This window comes from Pelodiscus sinensis, chromosome 2, assembly GCF_049634645.1.
Source record: "Pelodiscus sinensis isolate JC-2024 chromosome 2, ASM4963464v1, whole genome shotgun sequence".
In the NCBI taxonomy this organism is placed as follows: Eukaryota; Metazoa; Chordata; order Testudines; family Trionychidae; genus Pelodiscus; species Pelodiscus sinensis.
Window position 1 is genome coordinate 247532506 of NC_134712.1, and position 19222 is coordinate 247551727.

General features: G+C 44.8%; 1 protein-coding gene across 2 annotated transcripts; it reads right to left on the bottom strand.

Moving 5' to 3' along the window:
* Window positions 1-1756: 1756 nt before the first annotated feature.
* On the bottom strand, window positions 1757-19222 carry MYD88 (MYD88 innate immune signal transduction adaptor). Of its 2 annotated transcripts, NM_001286912.1 has the most exon segments (6): window positions 1757-2051; window positions 6290-6464; window positions 7956-8047; window positions 11760-11940; window positions 14059-14178; window positions 18815-19203. In NM_001286912.1, coding segments are annotated over 5 exon segments (894 nt in total). In that variant the 5' UTR covers window positions 19161-19203; the 3' UTR covers window positions 1757-2051; window positions 6290-6309.

Consider the following 19222-nt stretch of genomic DNA (forward strand, 5'->3'; position numbering starts at 1 on the left):
TCTGGCTTGTTCATTCTCTTTATTAAATTCTAATAGTTTATTTTCTAGTGATATAGCACTTGTAGTTTTTTGCTTCCTTTTATTTTCCTAAAGGTAAGCAAACAGCATTTTTCCTGCCATTTTTCCTGCCATAATGCTGTCGCTGCTATCTTTTCCCTTGCAAATGGAGACTAGGGACCAAATTCTTCTTATGCTGAAACAACTCATCTCAGTGGGTCCATAGTTTTATAACTGAAAGCAGAATTTGGTCCAGGGAGAACACTACTTTGTGTGTCGCCTTCTAGCTCAGGCGCTCAGATCATTGTATATCAGCTACTGAATTATATCCACAAATGTTTATCAGGCAAATCTTGTTCCCATTTAACAGATGAGGAAACTGAGGTACAGAGAAGTTGTATGACTTACTCAAAGTCACATCAAAACTGGGAAGAGCTCTCCTGACTCCAGTTTGTATTCTAAGCACAAGATGTCTTTCATCAGCCAAGAGTCTGAACAGACCTTAAAAAAAAACCACCCCACAAACATAAGACCTGACAACCTAATTCTACCCCCAGTTACACTATGTCTACACTGGCAGCTTCTTGAGCAAGAACAGCTGTTCTTGCACGAAAACTTGTCTGCTGTCTACACTGCACGAGCATTCTTGCGCAAGTAAATTTACAGTATAGTGTTGTAAAACAGGGCTTCTTCCGGAAGAGTTATTCCTCTCCCCATGAGGAATAAGCCCTCTTGCACAAGAGCTCTTCCACAAGAAGGCAGTGTAGACAAACAACATGAATTTCTTGCGCAAGAAGCCCCTATGGTTAAAATGGCCAACAGAGCTTTCTTGAGCAAGAGAACATCCACACTGCCATGGATGCTCTTGCGCAAAAGCACATGGCAGTGTGGACGTGCTCTTGTGGAAGATTTTTTGCACAAGAACTCTTCCGCAAAAGAGTTCTTGCGCAAGAAGCCGCCAGTGTAGAGGTAGCCATTCAGTTTTCAGCCAAAGTAGAAGTTGTAATATTTGCAGTCACCTAAGTGACTTATGAACCCGCATCCAATTTTCAAAAGGGATTTAGGAGACTTTTGAAGATGTTACCTACTGTTGCGTTTTATAAATGCCATCAGTTCACTGTTTGCTCCAGTGTCTTCTCAGACAAGCTTGCCACACAACTGTGTGGTGTTTGCTTTGCATCATCCATGTTTGGGCACCACAGCATGGCAAACCAAACTATGTGATAGCAACATGCAAGTTCAGTGTGTAACCTAGCCTGATATGGGAACAAAACTCCATTTCTTACTTTTGAAAAGCAAGGCCTGATCCTGAGAGGTGCTGTGTTTGTGTGTGTGAATTCACTTAATTGTAGACTGCATCTTAAGTGGCTGCATAGGGGTTAAAGCTGGCAAGCCTCCCACAGTCCTGCATAGCTATGTGTGACCTACTTGGGCACAGAGGGCATGAGCCCATGTGGGGGGAGGAAGCATAGTCTTGGTACCACCTCACAGGCCAGCTAGCAGAGATGGCTGGCTACAGGCAATGCGGGAGGGAGGAGACTACATCACGTCAAGTGAAGAATGAGATCTGGAGAATAACTGTACTTCGCTGAAGCCTAATTTCTTGGTAGTATTCCTCCTGAGGTGGGGAACTACACACTACCGAATAAAGGACTCATCTAGGAATAGTTGGTTTCTGAAAAAAGTTATCTCCCGATACCATATTTCCCTATAAAGGCAGGTGTTCTCTGATACAGAAACAGCATGTTCACAAATCCCATTGCTTTTCTTCAGTCTTTATTTTTTGGCACCATTGTAAAAGTAGCAATTTAAAAAAAACAACAACCATCCATTGGAACAGTTGATATAAAACATGAGAATGGACAGAAAAAAATGAAAATATACAAAGTGTTTTGATATCAACAAGCACAGCGATGATTGACTTTATGTGAGACTATAAATGCAATAGAACTGACATCGTTTGTGAGTAATGTTTTAAAAGCATATTCAGGATTTGTCTCTTCCTCTGCACAGGAGGAGGCAGAAGTGAAGCATCACACACCATTGCAATTGAACTGCAATTAAAATAAATAAGATGTCATGGCTTCCGTAGAAGTCACATTCAGAACAGTTATAAGACACATTCAGAAGTACATAGGATCCTGAGGTTACTTTAGCATACAGCAGTGGTCCATAAACTGTCAGGAATCTCCCATACGAGGCAAGGAGAAACATTTGGGGGGAACCTGGGCCATTCCCCAAAGGAGGGTGGGAAGAGAGCACCACCCAGCCGAGCTCTGCTCCCAATCGATGCTCCAGATGAGATCCCCAACCATGATGTGGCTACGTTGCAGTTCACGGCTCCCGCTTTCAAATTCCAGCCCAGCCCTCCTCTTGCCTCCAGCTTCTGACCCTGCCCTGCTCCCAGCCATGGCTCTGCTCCCAGCCCATGACCTCAGGTGTACCCTGTGATCCCTGGTGCGGTCCCAGCCTCAGCTCCCAGCCCGCAGAGGAGATACACACAGATTACAATTCTGGGTAAGGCAGAGCATAAAAAGTTTGTGAACATTGGCATATAGCATATTACAGATGTACCTATTTAAACCTCCAGACCGTATGTTTCTGGGATTGCTAGTTCTCATCCCAATGAGTTATTTTAGCCTACTTAAAAACTTTTCATATGATTTTAAAAAGTTGTTGAGTACATGCACATCCCATTCATTAACAGTACTTTGTACTGAGCCGGAGAGGTGGAGAAACTGAAGCACAGACCAGTTAGGTGACCATATGGTCTTATCTAAGCTATGAGATCTCTGATGGTTATTTGGAATGGTAAATTCATCTGGGTATGTTCGGTGAACTAGAAATTATAAAGATGCTGCTGTTTCTTTCTTTGCAAAAACAGCATCTTTTCAATTCAACAGAGATCACTGAATCACCTAGTAACTATTAATATGGTATAGCATGATTTTATTATTTGCATTGCTGTAGCAGCTATAGGCGAAAACCAGAGATCAGGGCCATCACAGAAGACACTGTACAAACATGTAAAATCAGTCCTGCCCAAAGAGTTCACTGTGTGCATACACATTTCATTCTAAAACAGGACACTTGGAGTCAATGTTGAATGTGGGTTTCAGTCCTTGCTTTGCCAATGACTCATGGTGCAATGTTGGATAAATCACTTAAATTTTTTGTGCCCAAGTTTCCCCTCTATGAATTGGGGACAATTCTCCCCTACCAGCCAAAGGGATTAGAAGGTCTAGTTCATTAAGTCAATTGTGGCTTACTGTGTCCCCCTAGTGGCTGGCCGATGAAGACTCACGTTTCTGCTACCGCCTTTGGAATTAATTGTTCATTCAACAGAAGCTCATGCTTTCAGATCCAAAGGTATCAGGTTCAATCCCACTGCTGGTGTGCTCATGTTTGTGAAACACATGCCAGTGCTAATATTCACCAACACAATCACTCCAGTTCCCTCAAGCAGGCAGAGACCTACCAGAATTCCAGGCTATTTATATAAGTAACATTTCAAAACTGTGCTGAAATAGCAAGACTAGTAGCTGTGCTTCACTTCTGCACCAAGAGCTGGAGGACAAGAGGACTGGGAAATACATTTATATCCACAAAGAGCAGTTAACTCGCAAATTCCCACAACAAGCCTGTGCAGGATGATCTCAGAGTAGGGAAGACGTTTTGCAGTCCCATCCAAAAATGGGCCCCAGCACTGATGCAAGGAGCATTAACAAGCTTCAGTAATTTGAGGTTAACAGTGATAGGGTTGGCTTGTCTATTACAAGAGATTTACTGGCAAAAAGTTGGTAAAATATGTATGAACATACATCTTATGAACAGACTTTAGTATCCTTTAAAGACAGACAATCAGGGTACGGCTAGACCACAAGTTTTTGTCTGAAAAAGGTGCGCAAAATGTGCTCTGCATTTTGCATACTTTTTTCCGATTCTTTTGTTGGAAGAGGCTTTTCTGACATTTGACCCATCTAGACTGGGCCAAATGTCGGAAAAAATCCCCTCTTTCAGAAGCCCCCTTCTTCTTCGTGGAACGAGAAATACAGGAGCTTCCAAAAGAGCACGTTTGCTCTTCTGCAAAAGAAAGCGGAAGAGCAAATGCATTCCCTAGACATGGCGGAGTTTTTTCGGGATACCAGGATATCTCAGTCTTTTTCGTGATACCACAGTCTAGCCGTACCCACAGACATAGATGTTTCTACAAGAACTCAACATATTTAACATCGCAATAAACAGTGAAAAAACCTGATGATTGGCTACTCTTTGAAAATGTCCATGAGTAACTCATATTAAGCTACAAAATCAATAGCAAATCAGTGGTTGAAGGAATGAACCAACATGCATCAATTCAAGCAAATACAGATGCATAGGCACAGTAAAATCACATTGCTGGTAAAAGTAAACATCTACTGAAACCCTGTGTGAGACCTTGACAGGTTATTTTAAAAGTGTCACTTTGAAAAAAAAACCCAAACCCAAGTTTCTATAAGGGCTGGATCCCACGAAGCCTCTGAGCTTTAGACCAACACTATGCATGTAACAATTACAACAGCAACAGTGATGCTCCTAACCTCATTCATGTAAGCAACTGGGGACAGCTTTTAGATTTAAATATACTGATTAATGAATCATAGTATTATAATATATTAATTAAAATATATGTGTTCACATTAAAGCAACATTACTATTTATTTTTTAAGTAGGTCTGATCTATAATTTAAGGCACTCTTTATCAGACACTTAGCCTTTTGGTAACTGGGACATTCCAAAGCCTGTGCAAGATTCTTAGAGGCCAAATGATTTAGGGGGGTTGCACATACAAAGTTTTCAGCTCAGTTCTCCCATTCAAACGCTGAGGGCGGCTCCAGTCAGCACTGGTACTCCTCACAGTCGTAAGGAATGAGGGAAGCTGATGGGAGTATTTGCCTCCCTCTGTGAAGACATTTTATGTCGCTGAAGCTGCATATCTTAACCCGACCTTCTAGGTCTAGTGTAGACCTGGCCTCTGAGTGAACCACTGATGTGAGAATTATTTGTTGTAAGCATTATAGGATCTATGATTTCCAATGCTGACCTAATAGCATCACTTACTTAAATGGGATATGAGTAAAGACTGACAGACATCACATGCTACAAGCAATACCCTCGTTACTTAGTAAGTCTTTTTCTCTGGCTTTTGTTTTTAACAAAGAACCAATCATTGGATATTAGGAAAAGTTATTTCAGTAGGAGGGTGGTGAAACACTGGAATGGGTTGCCCAAGGAAGTGGTAAAATTTCCATCCTTAGAATTTTTCAAGTTCTGGCTTGACAAAGCCATGGCTGGAATGATTTACTTGGGGTTGGTCCTGCTTTGTGAAAGGGGTTAGACTAGATGACTCCTGAGAGCTCTTCCATCCCTAATCTTCCATGATTCTATGATCCAAGTTGGAAGGCTGTTTCAGAGGATGTCAGATATAAGGGAGTTACATCAATAACTAACTCTGAACAGGTTGGAATAGGACCTAAAATATTTTAAAAGACCAAAAACTGAGGAAAAAATATTCAACAGAAAATAAATTCACTTCCGTCATTTCTCAAGAGTCAGATATTGCAAAAAACAATGGGAACTCGGTTAATTCTTTTAAATATTTAACAATATTAAAATAAATGCAATACTTATTAAATACAAAGAAAGAGAGTCCTACAGGTGGAGTCCATACAGCCAAAGAGCAGTACACTCTGGACAGCAGAAAAGCAAGCTCTCCTACTAGTGTGCTAGAACCTGGATCTGGAGGGGTTCTTGCTAGGGAACAAAAGGGTAGTTCAATACGTGGCCTCCTTGCCAACCAGGATGGTAATATCGATGATTTTTGTGGCATTCATCATTTGTCCACAAGGAACCAAACTGAGACCCCAAACTCATTTCATGCTGGTCAGCAACCAGCCCTCAGATTTTACCAGGGATTAAGAAGAGAAACTATCCCCCTGATCATCCTCAGATAAAACTACCAGAGCCCTGGAACAGTGTTTAACACCATATAACATTTTTGTTCAATGTTGATGGCTTGGTCATTTCAAATTACCCACCTTGAGAAGTGCATTGTGACTCCTTTACTGCAAATTAACTCCCTATTTAATGCAAGTAAGCATCCCTTCAGATAACACTTGAGTGTCTGTTGCAGGCCCCAGATACAATATTGCAAGGATCAAAGTTCTGACATGTTGAAAGACTGTATAAACTATACCTGGAAGTTGGCGTTTCTTTTTTTCTGAAGGCACAGCTATATTGAATCAAAAGGCACCTGGCTCAGGAAGCTTTGCCTCATGGGAGCAAGAGGGATTTTGCCAGTCTTGTCCAGAACCATTTTTTGGTGCAGGGATTAGTGTAGTCACAGACTGTAATGAACCTCAAAATGCTTGGAAATGCATTCTTCATGGTTTTGTACTTGACCGGAATCAGCCGTTTCTGGCGAGCACCTGAAATAATCCAAACAGTCATGTGGGTAAAGAAAGTTGCATCATTACTAGGCTGTCAAGTGATTAAAAACATTAAATTTTGCGATTAAAATCGTCCTGTTAAATAATAATAGAATACCATTTATTGAAATATTTTGGATGTTTTCTACATTTGAAATGTATTGATTTTAATTACAACAGAATACAAAGTATACCGTGCTCGCTTGACTGTCATTACAAATATTTGCACTGTAAAAAGCAAAAGAAATAATATTTTTCAATTATCCCATTACAAGTACTGTATTTTTCAATTTCCCCATTACAAGTATTTATTGTGAGAGTTAAATTTACAAATGTAGAATTATGTACAAAAAACTGTATTAAAAATAAAACAATTTAAAACTCTAGCGTTTACAAGTCCACTCAGTCCTACTTCTTGTTCAGCCAAATGCTCAAACAAGTTATCAGGAGATAATGCTTCCTGCTTCTTGCTTACAATGCCACGTAAAAGTGAGAACAGGTGTTGTAGTGGCATTATTGCAGCCAGCACTGCAAGATATTTACATGCCAGATGCGCTAAGGATTCATGTTTCAATCACCATTCCAAAGGACAAGCATCCATGCTGATGATGGGTTCAAAGAGCTGCAGACCCTGGTCATCTTCATCAACTGAGACAAAAGCCACCAGCAGGAGGCTGATTTTCTTTTCTGGTAGTTCAGGTTCTGTAGTTTCCGCATCGGAGTGTTGCTCTTTTAAGATTTCTGAATGAATTCACCACAACTCCTCTCTCCAAGATGGGTCGAATACTGTAGCTATCTTTAGAAGTCTCACATTGGTAACTGTTTTGTGTTTTATCAAATCTGCAGTTGAAAGTATTCTTAAAACAAATGTGCTGAGTCATCATCTGAGATTGCTATAAGGTGATCATCCAAGATTGCTATAATACTGGCTGAACAAGAAGCAGGACTGAGTGGACTTGTAGGCTCTAAAGTTTTACATTGTTTTGTTTTTGAGGGCAGTTATGCAATGCATAAGTTGCACTTTCACAATAAAAGAGATTGTACTACAGTACTTGTATGAAGTGAATTGAAAATACTGTCTCTTTGGTTTATCATTTTTACAGTGCAAACATTTGCCATAAAATAATATAAAGTGAGGTATACAGGATCTATCGGAAAAGGCTTTCTTTAGCGATAGATCAGCCTCTAGACTGCCGCTTTTCTCTGACAAAGCTCCGTGCCGGAAAAAAGCACTGGCAATTTTTATGATAATGAAGCATGGGATATTTAAATCCCCGCTTCATTAGCTATTTCGCCCAGCCTAATCTACATCCCACTGCTGGCAGAGGGGTACAGTCTAGACATACCCTGAGAATAATAGATCCCTGTTCTTTTTATAAACTGGGCCCTTTAGATGCTACTGTAATACAAATAATTAAGAGCAACATTGATGATACATTATTATGACTTATGAGAAAATGTACCCTTAATGCATCATCTGAATTCTCTTACCTGGGGAAAGGCTAAGAGCAAATTTGGTCTGGAAATCACATGCATTGCTTTCCAGATAATCATCTGAAATAACAACCACCATCTTCCTACAGCTGGAATTAAAAAGAGAGCAGAGGAAAATGGTTAAATGGTTATTAACTAAAGAAAACAGAAGCTTTTCATGCTTGCTGGAAAATATAAATATTTTATAAACCTGTTATGCTGAAATATGCAACCAGAATCAATGTTCCTAGTCTATTGTCAATAACATCTGAAGAGTTTTGTTACTCCACTTACAGCTTTCTCTCTATATATATATTTTTAGAGAGTTTGGGCCTCTATCCATCCATGTTTCTGTCCATCCATGAATCTGTTCATTCAAGAACTTCTCCTAAATGGCAAGAGCTAGGACCACCAAATTCAGTATGCAGCTTCCTCTTATAACTTAAAGCAAGGTCGGGGTTTGAATGTGCCTAGAATGGGATTGTTTTCCATAATACAAAAAGGGAGGGAGCTGATAGGAGAGAGAGTTATACCGCAGAGTAGGGATGTTAAATGGCGTTTAATCCACTGATCGACTAGTCAATGGAATCCATCAACTAGTCGATAAGTTGATAAGGAGGGGAAATAGAACCGCAGCGGAGTTAGCTCCCTGCCTTTTAACACCAGGCTCTTAATATATTTAAAAGGCTGATGTGCCGTGGGGGAGACCAGGCGTGAGTTGGCAATCCACCTGCCCCAGCTCACTCCTGGTCCCTCCCACTGTGCTGGCGTCTCTTCATACATTTAAAAAGCACAAGCGCAGTGCGGGGGACCAGATGCAAGCTGGGAATCAACTGATACCCAGCTTGCGCCCGGTTCCCTTCCACCCCCCCCCCCCCCCCCCCCGTGGAGATGGTGCTGGGGAGGAATCGGCTTTTAAGCTGGCTCCTCCCACCACTGACTCCTGCTCCCCCCTCTTGTTGCCTCTTTACTAGAGGCAGCAAGGGGGTGGGAAAGCAACTAGTCAAGTCACTCGTCACTTACATCCCTACTGCAGAATGACCACTCAGGGCAGCAAGTGTGGGGGCCAGCGATACTCCCGAGTGACCACAGGGAGAGCAGCTACACCAGGAAGAGGTGGCCAGCTGGGGTCAGGGCTTTCCATGTTGCCGACCACTGGTCCAGGTAGGTGGGCCCCCATTCCAAATTCCTCCCCTCTGGCCGCAACACTGGATGGGGAGTGCGGAAGCCCCACCAGCAAGCAGCCCTGCCACCCCAGAGCAGCACCGCCGGGGACTGGGGCCAGGCTGCACAGCCCCAGCCCCCCAAGAGCACTGCTGGGGGCCAGGGCCAGGCCATGCAGCCTCAGTCCCCTGAGCCCTCCAGGAGCCGCCTTCCAAGGAGGAACCAGGGGGGCAGCAGTTGCCACACCATCCTCACCACTGCAGGTGGCCTCACTGAGCTCCCCACCCCGTGCCCCATCTCCTGCACCCCTACCCCCTGTGCTGAGCTCTCCCACACCTCCCAGACCCCTGCCCTAATCCGCTCACCCACTGCCCTGAGTCCTGCACCCCTACCTCATGTCCTGAGCTCCCCACACGTCCCAACTCCCTGCCCTGACTCCCGCACCCTCCCCAGTACCTGCCCTGAGCACCCCAATCCTTGCCCTGACTCCTGAACCCACCAATCCCACCGGCAGCCCCCTGCCCTGAAGGACCCAAGCAATGCCAGGTAAATCTTCCAGTATGTGTATGGGACTGCTGGATGATACAGTCTTTAATACGATCTCATACTTTGGTATCAGGTGTGTATCACTGACATTGACGTATATTTTTTAAGAAGTCTTACAATAATGTGGAACCATCAAATTGTGCACTAGCTACCACTAAGCTACAGAACTAGAAGACATCAGTACTGTTAGTTTCAGCCTCCATCTACTCATTACTCATTCATTTGCTGTGTCTTGTCTTAAATTACATGGCACGTTCTTCAGAGCAGACATCATCTGCCTGTGTATTTGTACATCATCTTGCACAATAGGGCCCTGATCCTGGCTGGAGTGTAGAGATGTTACCATAACAACCTCCTCTACCTGAAAGGATCTTTCGAAAATCCAGACAGTTGGCCATGGAGACATCTTAGAAGTGGTTTAATTTTCCACTGATTGTGTAACTTTCAAGTTCCCCTGTGCATATCCAGTATCTTAGGTGGAAGACAGCTTTCTTCTCAATTCCCTGGCTGCCCCAAGGTGATTGCATGCTCCATAAGTAGCTATATTAGCTGCCCAGAGAAATAACTTTCATCCACGGGGTGGTCAAATCAACTAGATAAAGAAAAAACAACTAGTGCGGGTAAGTTCACCCATCTCCCCCACACAGAGGCTCTGACAGGGTCCTCTTCCCAGACAGATCTCCTCCTATCTGAAGGAGGGAAATTAACCCTCTGTGATACAACTCCCCCTCAAACTCTGCAAAAGGGCTCTGAATCCTGGGGTGAGGGCCAGAGTGACTCTTTACAGCACTGTCTCTTGAAAACCTACTGGCTATGTCTACACTGGCAGCTTCTTGCGCAAGAACAACTGTTCTTGCGCAAAAACTTGCCGGGTGTTACACTGCACGCGCGTTCTTGCGCAAGTAAATTTACAGTACAGCTGCGGAAAACAGGGCTTCTTCCAGAAGCGTTATTCCTCTCTCCACAAGGAATAAGCCCTCTTGCACAAGAGCTCTTGCGCAAGAGGGCAATGTAGACAGGCAACATGAATTTCTTGCGCAAGAAACCGCTATGGCAAAATGGCTATCAGAGCTTTCTTGCACAAGAGAGTGTCCACACTGCCAGACGCTCTTGCACAAAAACTCATATCTTGCGCAAAAGCACATGCCAGTGTAGACGTGCTCTTGTGGAAGACTTTTTGCGCAAGAACTCTTCTGCAAAACAGTTCTTGCGCAAGAAGCTGCCAGTGTAGACGTAGCCACTGGGTTTCTGCATGGAAATCTGTCAGGGAAGAAGCTGATATAGCTTGGGGCTGCATTTTATCTGCTTCTAGGCCACCTTCACAGCTGCCTTTGAGTGATCACATGGTACCCAAGCAGCAGAAAAGAGCACAGGGACCAGTGGTGCCTAAGTACAGTTCTGCCTGGTGAGCCCTATTGAGCCACAGGTTTGGGACACCCCAATCTTCCTTTTTTGAGATGGCAAATAGGAAACTAAGACACCACTGTGGAGTCTCCCTGCCTCTCTAGCCCATCCTCCATGCTCACCAAGAGGAGGGTGAAATCCAGTCCCATGGAAACAATTCTCCTTTGAATCATAGAACACTAGAACTGGAAGGGACCTCGAGAGGTCATCAAGTCCAGTCCCCCGCCCTTACTGCAGGGTCAAGCACCATCTAGATCATCCCTGATAGATGTTTATCTAACATGCTCTTAAATATCTCCGATGATGGAGATTCCACAACCTCCCTAGGCAACTTATTCCAGTGCTTAACCCTCCTAACAGTTAGGAAGCTTTTTCCTAATGTCTAACCTAAACCTCCCTTGCTGCAATTTAAGCCCATTGCTTCCTCTCCAATCATCAGGGGTCAAGGAGAATAATTTTTCTCCCTCCTCCCTGTAATACTCTGTTAAGTACATTAAAACCTCTATCATGTCCCCTCTCAGTCTACTCTTTTCCAAACTAAACAAACTCACTTCTTTTAGTCTTCCCTCACAGGTCATGTTCTATAGACCTTTAATCATTTGTTGTTCTTCTCTAGGCCCTCTCCAGTCTCTCCACCTTTTGGTCTACCTAAAATCTAGCATTGGAAATATCTAGCAAATACTTCCTTCACAGCCAGTTCCCACTTACCGTTTCTCTATGAGCTGGCTAGTGATGGACCACACGCATGACCCTGGCAGGACATCCCGATCAAACACACACAGCTTCAGCTTGAACTCCGTTTGCTCCAGCTCTCGGATCATCTCTTGGACAAATTGGATGTCTTTTTGACAGTAACAGATGAAGGCATCAAACAGCTCTGGCGTGTTCCCTGGAACCATTCACAATTGTACACAGGCAATAATAAGTGAATATAAATTCAACCACTGCTCACTCTTCAGGTGCTGGAGTCTTTGATTCATAATGTCACATAACCCACATGAACACGCTGAGACTCTCTTCTCCCTATACTGGCTAGTCCTCCTACAGAGACTGAGGAGTTGGCTATAGCTTTTGAGAGAATGTCTCTCCGTTAGTTCAGGTACTAGAGTCTCATGCTTCTAAATCCAGAGCTCTAAGTCCCTGCAGACATTTCACCTAGGAGCATCACTACACGCACTATCATACAATCGTATCAGGCAAGCCCTCGGCTTTGGAAAATATAGACATGCCACAAAGAGAGTTATATGAGAAACAAGTCTAATGGGTAGAAGACAGCTCAATATTTTCAAACTTGGGTATCAGAAGTTAGACACCTGAATAAGTGGCCTACCTGAGTTACCCACCCGCAGCACTCATTAAGGCCTTTATTTATTTATTTGGTGCCCAACCAGATTCAGGTGCCTTATTTTAAGGCTCGCATTTTTCACAATTGGGTGCCCAACCTCTATTGACTCAATTTGTTGCTATGTAACTCCAGTTCTACAGCAGCACAACAACACTGATTTCAGTGGAGTTGTGCCAGCATAAAACCGCAACAGCGTAGTGAAGGATCAGGCTCTACAAGCAGGGTAAGGAAAGTATGAGCATTTTCTGTCCAGATACAGGCAGTCCCCGGGTTACGTACAAGATAGGGACTGTATGTTTGTTCTTAAGTTGAATCTGTATGTAAGTCGGAATTGGCGTCCAGATTCAGACGCTGCTGAAACTGATCAGTTTCAACAGCGGCTGAATCTGGATGCCAGTTCTGACATACAGATTCAACTTAAGAACCCCAGGCGTCCCCAAGTCAGCTGCTGCTGAAACTGATCAGCGGCTGATTCCAGGAAGCCGGGGGCAGAGCAACTCTGCCTCGGGCTTACTGTAGTCAGCCGCTGGTCAGTTTCAGCAGCGGCTGACTTGGGGACGCCTGGGGCAGAGCAGCTGGGGTGCTGCTGGGTTGCTCCAGTAGCGCCGCTCCTCGGCGCTACTGGAGCAACCCAGCAGCACCCCAGCTGCTCTGCCCCAGGCGTCCTGATTCAGCCGCTGCTGAAACTGACCAGCAGCGGCTGAATCAGGACGCCTGGGGCAGAGCAGCTGGGGTGCTGCCGGGTTAGTCCAGTAGCGCCAAGGAGCGGCGCTGCGGGACCAAGCCAGCAACGCCCCAGCTGCTCTACCCCAGGCGTCGTGGGCAGAAAAGCCTGGTCTGCTGGAGGGGGAGGGGGCACTAGCTGCACCCCCTCTCCCCCCAGCAGACCAGGGAGACGCGGAGCAAAGCCTCGGAGGCCGCCCGCAGCGGGAGAGCCGCAGCGCGCCTGGGCTGTCCCGCTGCAGGCGTCCTCCGAGGCTTTGCTCCCCATCTCCCTGGTCTGACCAGCAGACCAGGGAGACGGGGAGCAGCTTTTCTTGCCCCGGAGAACGCGGGCGGTGGGACTGTGGCTCATCTGGGCATCTCGCCGCTCCCGTCCTCCGGGGCGAGAAAAGCCCCGTTCGTAACTGCGGATCCGACTTAAGTTGGATCCGCGTAACTCGGGGACTGGCTGTACTAAAATCAGAACCCCTTAGGCAGACTCTTTTGCCTTTGGAGAGCCCCAGAGGATTCAAAGTGCTTGGCTCTTTCTCCTGGCTCAGGGCCCTCCTGGCTCAGGGCCTAAATTGGCAAATGGGGCTTTGTGATTCCACTCAACTGAACACATTTCCTTCCAAATGAATGAAAATTTAGATCCAGAAAGAGGTACTGGCATAACATCGTACAGCAGGAGCCTTAAACCTAGAAAACTGCATAGAGTTCTATGTATTTAATTGCACTACCACACTCTGATCCTCATTTACATTTGCCCAACTGCCCATCCTCCCTTTCAGAGTGTTTCAATCTTATCCCCCAGACTTGGTCAGAGACTCAGGGTGCCATGTATATGCATAGGAAGGGAGGTAAATGGATCTCAGTATTTCTCACAGGCGCTTATTCCACAGAAGGCAAACCCTAGCAGAATATATCTCTTATTAAATCAATAAATCGATGACTATTTACCGTAAGGATCATCTCTGGTAGTGAGGCCCGACATCTCTAATGTCTTTGGGATACTGCTGTCCACTGCTGGCACCTGCACAGGCTGCTCTTTCCTCTGTAGGTACTTCTTACAGTCCTCTTCTGCAAGACACATAAAAGGCTCCATTGAGGCTGGTCATGCTGCTGAGGTTCTGTAAATGCAGCAACTCTCTGAAAGGTAACTAAACAATACACAAAAAAGCAGCCCAGTCTTTCAGCATCATTCTGACTTGAAAGTCAAAGGCCCTTACATCGTTAAGGCAAACTAATTTAGGAGCATTAGTTGTCTGTAGCATGCACTGAGAGACTGGACAAGGGGTGTTACTTAAGTGTTGTTATTTCCTTATTGAGCAGCACATAAAATGTATGCAAATATTGTTGGGGAAGGGGTGCCAGTGTTTCGTCCATCATTTTGATTTTCCCTCTGAAAGGGTGGTCAGCCTCCCTGTCACCATCCCGTGCCTGGAAAAGGCGGGAAAAGTGCGGTCACCTGACCCTAATCTGCCTGGCGGCAACAAGAGACCTTATAAGGGCAGTCCACCCTCCCCTCAGGGCTTGCTGCGCACCTCTGTGGTGCTGGAGCCACAGCTCACCTGTAGCGGGGCAGGCTGTCAGTTCAATAGGCCGCCAGAGGCAGGAGACTAGTCTCTGTTCACCACTGACAGACTGGAAATCTCCAGCCAAAGAGGGAGTCTGGTGCAGTCTCCAGTGGTGGAGCAATCCTGGGTCCCCACTTCTTATAGCGGTTAAGGTACCAGCAGTAAGGCCAGGCAGATGGATCCCTCAAAACACAAACACACACACACACACACACACACACACACTCTCTCTCTCTCTCTTCCATCACTTGCTTCCCAGTTTGCATATCACATGCAGGATGGCAGGTCAAGAAGAGAAGATTTAAAGAAAGACAGGAGAAGACCTTCCCTCTGCCTGAGCTTCGACACTGATCTACTTCCTTGAGTTCCCTTTCTCCTCTCCTAAGACGTCTGCGTACCTTGTCTCTGAACACAGAGAACATGGCGATATAATCCCCTCTTATTTGTATTGCCCTGGTTTTTGTTACTTGTATTTTGGGTTCCAGTTTCACGCCTGTTTCACTGTGACATCCAGATTTTGTATTTTGTTCCAAACTTTAAGGTGTCTTTTCACTTAATTTGGTGTTGTGTTAAAGAAAGTTGTTGTTTTACCAGCCACCCTGTGTAAAAACCCTGTGTTAATCTTGACTGGTAACTGGTGATAAAGGTATAATATGGGTGGAGAGCCTGAACATACATTGACAAGATCAAGTCCATACCTAACAATATCACCAGGGAAGTGATTCCATAGATTTTAACATCTCCATGTTTTCCTTTTGTTGTGGCCCATTTTAGGTACATCTACACAGCAACATTATTTCAAATAACTAGTGTTATCTCAAAATAACTTAGTCTGCGTCTACACGGCAGGCAGTTATATCAAAATAATATTGAAATTTCTGTCAAGCTGGAGGACTTCTTACTCAGACTCCTGTAACCCTCACTGTACGAAGAGTAAGGGAAGTTGGAGGAAGAGTGCTCTATTTCGAAAAAAGTGCTGCGTAGATGCTCCCAATTTCGAAGTAAGCTATTTCAAAATAAGCTACGCAATTGACATGTCTCAATTTGCGTAGCTTATTTCAAGTTAAGCCCTGCTGTATAGACGCACCCTTTGAGTCCCTAACCAATACTTAATGTTTCAGAAGGGTAGCTGAATCGTTTTTCAATACTTAACGAAACCCCATCAGGTAGTTTAGGGCCAAAATATAGAGCTTGAGAGGCTTGTGGGGAGCTGTGTTCACAAAAATCTAATAATAAATGTAATGAACCAATTTGCAGATATATATAACACTGACTACGAATCAGTGAATCTTAGTGTTAGAAGGAACTGCTAAGGTTATCTGGTGTAACTCTCTGTCAAAACGCAGGATTTATCTAAACCATCCTTCTATGAGATGGAATCAGAATTGATAATCGTTTGCAGAATTAGGCATTCAGATACTATAGTGCAAAAGGTCACATGAAAATCTAGATAAACCCACTGCAGAATAGTGCTAATTACACTGTCTCTATTCAAGTGAAAAGTTTTATTTGGGTATTAAACAGTTTACTGTTGTAGATTTAGAATGTTTAGCCTATAAACAGGGTGGATAAAAATCAATTATTAAAAAAAAATAAAAATTGGACTTTTTTATTTAAAATATGAAAAGGAAGGAAGGAAGGAAGGAAGGAAGGAAGGAAGGAAGGAAGGAAAGAAAGAAAGAAAGAAAGAAAGAAAGAAAGAAAGAAAGAAAGAAAGAAAGAAAGAAAGAAAGAAAGAAAGAAAGAAAGAAAGAAAGAAAGAAAGAAAGAAAGAAAGAAAGAAAGAAAGAAAGAAAACAGACCTCAACCCTATTGTCCTGTCCCTCTGCAAGTTTGTATATATAGAGCTAATCAATTCCTTACCTCTCTCTAACTCTACATCTACACCTCAGGCTTCTTGTGCACAAAGTTTTTTGTGGAAGAGATCTTCCGCAAAAAGTTTTGTGCGAGAGCATGTCCACACTGTAAAAGTGCATAGGAAAAGCAATTTCATGGACGCTCTCTCGCAAGAAAGCTCTGTTTGCCTTTAACAGAATGGCCACCAGGGCACCTGTGTTTGTTTCAATAGGCTGTTTTTGTGCAAAAAAACCCTGCTGACCATCCACACACACCTTTTTGCACAATATCTCTTGCTCAAAAAGGAGTTATTCCTTGTAGAAAGAGAAATACCTATACTGCAAATTTTCTAGCGCAAAAACACGCTTGAGGTGTGGACACTCTGCGAGTTTTTGTGCCAAAACAGCCGTTTTTGCGCAAAAACTCTGCAGTGTAGATGTAGCCTAAAAGTGCAAAGTTTCAAAAAGTTCAATGAATACAAGGCTGTTGGGGCCAAAATAAGCGTGCATAAGTTGAAGTCTGGAAATAAATGTGAGGAAAGAGAGAGAAGCAGTAGAAACAAAAGTGAAACTGAGTAGCATATTCCAGAAGAGTTGAGGTCTTTCTCAATGTAGCCTTTATTGATTTGAAATTTACTATACCATTCTCTCATTAGAATCTAGTTAAAACAATTCTGCTATGTGCGAGATTCAGACTCAGTGCCTCTCCCTGAACCAAACTGTAGGTATTAAGGTGGCAAGGAGAACTGAAAAGGCAGCTCCTGAATTAAGCGCATCAGTGCCAGAATTAAGAGTATCTTAATTGCCACTTCATTTGGGTTTTATGTTCAAACTGTCTCACCCAGCCAGAATTATCTGCTGCTTGTTATGATCCTCAAATAAAAGAAAAAGTCTGATTGAGGATCATGGCAAATAACACTGATAACAATTCTCTATAAAAAAAAGCAGCAGAGAATCCTCAAAATACATGTGTGAGTAGGAGGTACCTGTGAGAATCTCCACTCCAGATCACTAGTTTTGCAAGATGTGGTGGTAAAGTCCTCCATCTTGATTTCTTCTCAGCATGTAAGTGAAATTAGATCTCTCACTTCCTCACTAGTAACCCAGAAAACGTACAACTGGAGAGACACTTGATGTCAAGCATTACTTGTGAGTCAAGAGACCTTAGAAATATTTAGGTGATAAAAACTTCAATTCCAGTTAGTGTCATTTGGGTTCTCTTTACATTTAAAGCATGGTTCTGTCTTAAAGAACACTTTGTAAAAACAGCTTGGAGGGATTCCTGTAAAGTTTGCTCAGTTTGACAGGTCTGCAAATTCAGGCTGGGTTCTGACAGTCAGTCTGGGTTCCATCCCATGGATTACCACCAGAAATATGAGGCTCTCTCTTTCCCATTTAAAACTGAGCAAGTGTGATATGGAAAAAAAAAATCAGAGAAGCACAGTGAATAGATCACAGTTTTCAGAGCAGAACAGCAACAAGCCAAACCAAAAGCACATCACTCAAACTATGGTTAGGCCCCCAAATGTATCTTCCTAGCAAAAGCTGTATCCTATGTGGTATTCTCAAATTATTTATAATTCTCTACAGATGCCAATAGGTTTAGCTTCCCCAAAGGAACATACATTTCAGGACAGTGGTCCTTTAACTGACCAGTTTAAATAAGACTTTCTAATTAACAAGAAAGTCTCAAAATGTTTACAAGGGAATAACGAAAATTAACCAACAAGTTCTGCAAAACTAAACCCACCCCAGGTTAGCAGTTCACACTCAAAACCTAGCCATGCTTACAGAGCTTTAACACTAATGTTGAGTTTCAGGGGGGAAACAAAACAAAACTTGTCCCAACTTTCTTATTCCAGTTGTCACTGGGGATGGAACAGATCTTGTCCCAGCCCTAAGACACACTAACCTATTCATTCCTTGGGGGGACGAGAGGGGGGGGTTGCATTAGAAGGGCTTGCAAGTTGCTTTTTGTTTCTGTTCAGCCCAAGAAGCAGGGATCCTATAACGTCACCAGAACCTATTTAGATGCAGTCAGGCGATCACCGCGTGTGATCTCTTCTTTCCCAAGCCACCCAAGCTCCTCCCGCGGCCCCCGGGAGACGCACAGGGCCAGGGCCCGGCTCAGGAGCGCTCGGGGCAGCTGTCAAACAGAGCTCGGGGCAGCGCTGGCGCAGCAGAAGGCCCGTCCGGGCTCACGCTGCCCCGCTCCGAGGGGGAGGCCGGAGGGCTCGAGGCGGGCGGCGCAGGGGGAGCAGCGGCCCCGAGGGGAAGGCAGCGGGAGGCGCTCCCGGCTCTCACCGATGCGGCCGCCCAGGTCGGCCAGGATGTCGTGGCGGCCCAGGGCGCGCAGCAGCGCCAGCAGGCGGCCCACGGTGGCGCCGCCGGGGCAGCGGGCCGGCCAGTCGTCCAGCAGGCGGGCGGTGGGGTCGGGCTGCGCCTCCAGGCTCTTGATCTCCAGGTACTCGTAGCCCAGCTCCTCGGCCAGCACCGCCCAGTCGGCGGCCACCGAGGCGCGCGGGTTAAGGTAGAGCCCGAGCCGCCGCCGCACCGATAAGTTCAGCGCCACCAGCGGCACCGCCTCCAGCTCGGGGGGCTCCGGGGCGCCGGGCTTGGGGGAGCCGGAGCCGGCCGGGGTCGGGTCCATGGTTCGCCGCCCGCCGCCTGCCTGCCTGCCGCTTTCGCAACTTCCCCCTCCCGCCCCGGATC